At 44.8% G+C, this 6000-nt stretch overlaps 1 protein-coding gene across 1 annotated transcript in view; it reads right to left on the bottom strand.

Annotated features, from left to right (window-relative positions):
- The window catches only part of rhof (ras homolog family member F), a 23305-nt gene extending 21493 nt beyond the window's left edge, over positions 1 to 1812 (bottom strand). Inside the window, exons 1-2 of the mRNA XM_061875797.1 lie at positions 1346 to 1812; positions 1159 to 1246 (exon numbers count right to left, since the gene is read on the bottom strand). Coding sequence (XP_061731781.1) covers positions 1159 to 1246; positions 1346 to 1474 — 217 coding nt within the window. The 5' untranslated portion in view covers positions 1475 to 1812. The remainder of the gene's footprint in view (positions 1 to 1158; positions 1247 to 1345) is intronic.
- Between the last annotated feature and the right edge of the window lie 4188 nt (positions 1813 to 6000).

Raw genomic sequence — 6000 nt, 5'->3', positions numbered from 1 at the left:
GCGAAAGTCTGTTGAAATAAAAAGTGTTTCTCGCCTTCCTCTCTGTCATTTATTTCATAATAATGAACTGGCAGCAGCCAGCGTCATCTCACAAGACCCTCGGGTGCCGTGAATGTCAATCAAGCAAGCTACGGAATTTGCCGCCAATGTTTTTCTTGCAAAGTGTATGGAAGCTGGATGAATTAGATGCCAAAAACCAACCACTTTCATGTGGTATTGTACAGAGAGGACAACTTTTTTCCTCCTCCATTTGAAAATGTGGGCGTTATCATCATTACTGTCTGATTCCAATCAATGCAAGTCATCAGAATCAGGTAATACACCAACTTATATTCTTGTCTTCGTGAAAGACAGACATCTATATGTGTTACACATGCTTGTATTATCATTAAACACATTTAACTTGTTTACAAAAATGTCTCTTTCATAAATAAATGAATATAAATGATATATATAAATGAGGTAGATCCCCTCGAGTTGGTCAATTGAAAAGTAGCTCGCCTGCAGAAAAAGTGCACTTATTCAACCTGTTGTTCACTATTCTTTATTTATTTTAAATTGCCTCTCAAATATCTATTCTTGGTGTTGGGTGTTATCAAATAAATTTTCCCAAAAAATGCGACTTATACTCCAGTGCAACTTACATATGTTTTTTTCCCTTCTTTATTATGCATTTTAGCAGGTGCGACCTATACTCCGAAAAATACAGTATGTATTAGTCACAAGTTGTAATCTGACTTTACAATAAATGGAATTGATCTTTTTATGCAATGTTTTCGATGACGTTCACCACTTCTCTGATTCGCACGGATGCTTGACTGCTTCATTTTGGTATTTAATACACAAAATGTCCAACATGGGCTTTACTTATACCTTTATAGTATATATTTGTACCATGAATTGATTAACGTGGACCCCGACTTAAACAAGTTGAAAAACTTATTCGGGTGTGATCCTGTTCTGTCTCCCTGTAATGTTTGTCTGATCTTGAATGGGATTGTGCTGAAAATTGTAATTTTCCTGAAGGAACTCTCCTGACGGAATAAATAAAGTACTATCTATCTATCTATCTATCTATCTATCTATCCATTTAGTGGTCAATTGTACAGAATATGTACAGTATTGTGCAATCTACTGATAAAAGTATCAATCAATCACCTGCTGTGTCGTACAGGTTGACCTTTACTTCTTTCCCTCCAAGAACCACAGAGGTGGAGTATTTTTCAAACACAGTCGGGGCGTATTTCTGTGTTGGACACAAAAGGACAGAGAGATGTTATCAATCAAGACGCTGAATAACCAAAAATGATTTAGGTGACATTGTTAGAAGTGAACTTCACCTTACCTCTGGGAAATAATCTTTAGCGTACACCATCAAGAGCGATGTTTTCCCACAGCCTCCATCGCCCACAATGACAATTTTCAGTTTGTCTCCATCCTGGGTGGTGCCACCACCGGCGTTTTTCTGTGTCATCTTGCTTCCAAACAACTTCCACTTCACTCCATCCACAGTTCAATGGTGTAGGAAGTCTGATCAGTTTGGGAGCTCAATGATGATTTACATACAAGCCTCATCTTTTTAGCGTTCTCTAAGTGCGTTTACCACTTCCTGTTCCTGTCACACGGAAAGCGGCACGCCGCCACATCTCTTCTTTGCTCTGTGCTGGTGTGTAGCATCTCTGGATATGAATAGCACTCGCTGCTGCACCCACTTCCTTTATTTTGCGTGTCACTGAATGGGTGGCAACTTCACCGTGCAGTACAGCCTCCGTTTGTTTGGGCTAGAGATCGCACGTTGAAGGCGGAATGCCAGCTTTTGGATGTTTCCCAAATTTGCAACAATACATAATAAACCTGCAACCATTCATTCGGGAAACACTGTAGTAATAGCAATGCAAGCTCAAGAAACTTTCACTGGTAAAAAAAAAAACAACAACAATTTAGAGCAGGGGTCCCCAAACGTTTTAACTCGAGGGCCGCATTGGGTTAGAACAATTTGGCCGGGGGCCGGGCTGTGTGTGTGTATGTGTGTGTGTGTGTGTGTGTGTGTGTGTGTGTGTGTGTGTGTGTGTATATATATATATCAATCAATCAATCAATGTTTACTTATATAGCCCTAAATCACTAGTGTCTCAAAGGGCTGCACAAACCACCACGACATCCTCGGTAGGCCCACATAAGGGCAAGGAAAACTCACACCCAGTGGGACGTTGGTGACAATGATGACTATGAGAACCTTGGAGAGGAGGAAAGCAATGGATGTCGAGCGGGTCTAACATGATACTGTGAAAGTTCAATCCACAATGGATCCAACACAGTCGCGAGAGTCCAGTCCAAAGCGGATCCAACACAGCAGCGAGAGTCCTGTTCACAGCGGAGCCAGCAGGAAACCATCACAAGAGGAGGCGGATCAAGAGCGATGTTTTCCCACAGCCTCCATATCGGTGACAATAATGACCCAGTGGGACGTCGGTGACAATGATGACTATGAGAACCTTGGAGAGGAGGAAAGCAATGGATGTCGAGCGGGTCTAACATGATACTGTGAAAGTTCAATCCACAATGGATCCAACACAGTCGCGAGAGTCCAGTCCAAAGCGGATCCAACACAGCAGCGAGAGTCCTGTTCACAGCGGAGCCAGCAGGAAACCATCACAAGAGGAGGCGGATCAAGAGCGATGTTTTCCCACAGCCTCCATATCGGTGACAATAATGACCCAGTGGGACGTCGGTGACAATGATGACTATGAGAACCTTAGAGAGGAGGAAAGCAATGGATGTCGAGCGGGTCTAACATGATACTGTGAAAGTTCAATCCACAATGGATCCAACACAGTCGCGAGAGTCCAGTCCAAAGCGGATCCAACACAGCAGCGAGAGTCCTGTTCACAGCGGAGCCAGCAGGAAACCATCACAAGCGGAGGCGGATCAAGAGCGATGTTTTCCCACAGCTTCCATATCGGTGACAATAATGACCCAGTGAGACGTCGGTGACAATGATGACTATGAGAACCTTAGAGAGGAGGAAAGCAATGGATGTCGAGCGGGTCTAACATGATACTGTGAAAGTTCAATCCACAATGGATCCAACACAGTCGCGAGAGTCCAGTCCAAAGCGGATCCAACACAGCAGCGAGAGTCCTGTTCACAGCGGAGCCAGCAGGAAACCATCACAAGAGGAGGCGGATCAAGAGCGATGTTTTCCCACAGCCTCCATATCGGTGACAATAATGACCCAGTGGGACGTCGGTGACAATGATGACTATGAGAACCTTAGAGAGGAGGAAAGCAATGGATGTCGAGCGGGTCTAACATGATACTGTGAAAGTTCAATCCACAATGGATCCAACACAGTCGCGAGAGTCCAGTCCAAAGCGGATCCAACACAGCAGCGAGAGTCCTGTTCACAGCGGAGCCAGCAGGAAACCATCACAAGCGGAGGCGGATCAAGAGCGATGTTTTCCCACAGCTTCCATATCGGTGACAATAATGACCCAGTGAGACGTCGGTGACAATGATGACTATGAGAACCTTAGAGAGGAGGAAAGCAATGGATGTCGAGCGGGTCTAACATGATACTGTGAAAGTTCAATCCACAATGGATCCAACACAGTCGCGAGAGTCCAGTCCAAAGCGGATCCAACACAGCAGCGAGAGTCCTGTTCACAGCCGAGCCAGCAAAAAACCATCACAAGAGGAGGCGGATCAAGAGCGGTGTTTTCCCACAGCCTCCATATCGGTGACAATAATGACCCAGTGAGACGTGGGTGACAATGATGACCATTAGAACCTTAGAGAGGAGGAAAGCAATGGATGTCGAGCGGGTCTAACATGATACTGTGAAAGTTCAATCCACAATGGATCCAACACAGTCGCGAGAGTCCAGTCCAAAGCGGATCCAACACAGCAGCGAGAGTCCTGTTCACAGCGGAGCCAGCAGGAAACCATCACAAGCGGAGGCGGATCAAGAGCGATGTTTTCCCACAGCTTCCATATCGGTGACAATAATGACCCAGTGGGACGTCGGTGACAATGATGACTATGAGAACCTTAGAGAGGAGGAAAGCAATGGATGTCGAGCGGGTCTAACATGATACTGTGAAAGTTCAATCCACAACGGATCCAACACAGTCGCGAGAGTCCAGTCCAAAGCGGATCCAACACAGCAGCGAGAGTCCTGTTCACAGCGGAGCCAGCAGGAAACCATCACAAGCGGAGGCGGATCAAGAGCGATGTTTTCCCACAGCTTCCATATCGGTGACAATAATGACCCAGTGAGACGTCGGTGACAATGATGACTATGAGAACCTTAGAGAGGAGGAAAGCAATGGATGTCGAGCGGGTCTAACATGATACTGTGAAAGTTCAATCCACAATGGATCCAATACAGTCGCGAGAGTCCAGTCCAAAGCGGATCCAACACAGCAGCGAGAGTCCTGTTCACAGCAGAGCCAGCAGGAAACCATCACAAGCGGAGGCGGATCAAGAGCGATGTTTTCCCACAGCTTCCATATCGGTGACAATAATGACCCAGTGAGACGTCGGTGACAATGATGACTATGAGAACCTTAGAGAGGAGGAAAGCAATGGATGTCGAGCGGGTCTAACATGATACTGTGAAAGTTCAATCCACAATGGATCCAATACAGTCGCGAGAGTCCAGTCCAAAGCGGATCCAACACAGCAGCGAGAGTCCTGTTCACAGCAGAGCCAGCAGGAAACCATCACAAGCGGAGGCGGATCAAGAGCGATGTTTTCCCACAGCTTCCATATCGGTGACAATAATGACCCAGTGAGACGTCGGTGACAATGATGACTATGAGAACCTTAGAGAGGAGGAAAGCAATGGATGTCGAGCGGGTCTAACATGATACTGTGAAAGTTCAATCCATAATGGATCCAACACAGTCGCGAGAGTCCAGTCCAAAGCGGATCCAACACAGCAGCGAGAGTCCTGTTCACAGCGGAGCCAGCAGGAAACCATCACAAGAGGAGGCGGATCAAGAGCGATGTTTTCCCACAGCCTCCATATATATATAAAAAGGAAAAATTAAATACATCCGTCCATCCATTTTCTACCGCTTATTCCCTTTTGGGGTCGCGGGGGGCGCTGGCGCCTATCTCAGCTACAATCGGGCGGAAGGCGGGGGTACACCCTGGACAAGTCGCCACCTCATCGCAAGGCCAACACAGATAGACAGACAACATTCACACACTAGGGCCAATTTAGTGTTGCCAATCAACCTATCCCCAGGTGCATGTCTTTGGACAATTAAATAATAAAAAATAAAAAATGTATATATATATACACACACACATATACAGTGGGTCTAAAAAAAGTATTTAGTCAGCCGCCGATTGTGCAAGTTCTCCCGCTTAAAATGATGACAGAGGTCTGGGATTTTCATCATAGGTACACTTCAACTGTGAGAGACAGAATGTGAAAAAAAATCCAGGAATTCACATTGTAGGAATTTTAAAGAATTTATTTGTAAATTATGGTGGAAAATAAGTATTTGATGGAAGGAGGTTTTGGCTGAAAATGTCACGATACATGGCCCCATTCATTCTTTAATCGTCCTGTCCCCTTAGCAGAAAAACAGCCCCAAAGCATGTTGTTTCCACCCCCATGCTTCACAGTAGGTATGGTGTTCTTTGGATGCAACTAAGTATTCTTCTTCCTCCAAACACGACGAGTTGAGTTTATACCAATAAGTTCTATATTGGTTTCATCTGACCACATGACATTCTCCTTAATCCTCTGCTGTATCATCCATGTATCCATTTTGTTTGTTTTTTCACATTCTGTCTCTCACAGTTGACGTGTACCTATGATGAAAATTACGGACCTCTGTCATCATTTTAGGTGGGAGAACTTGCACAATCGGTGGCTGACTAAATACTTTTTTGCCCCACTGTGTGTGTGTGTGTATATATATATATATATATATATATATATATATATATATATATATATATATATATAGGGCTTCACGGTGG

The sequence above is a fragment of the Nerophis ophidion genome, linkage group LG17 (assembly GCF_033978795.1).
Source record: "Nerophis ophidion isolate RoL-2023_Sa linkage group LG17, RoL_Noph_v1.0, whole genome shotgun sequence".
Taxonomy (NCBI): Eukaryota; Metazoa; Chordata; class Actinopteri; order Syngnathiformes; family Syngnathidae; genus Nerophis; species Nerophis ophidion.
The sequence above is the reverse complement of the archived record's forward strand: the minus strand, read 5'-3'. Positions and strand labels throughout refer to the sequence as shown.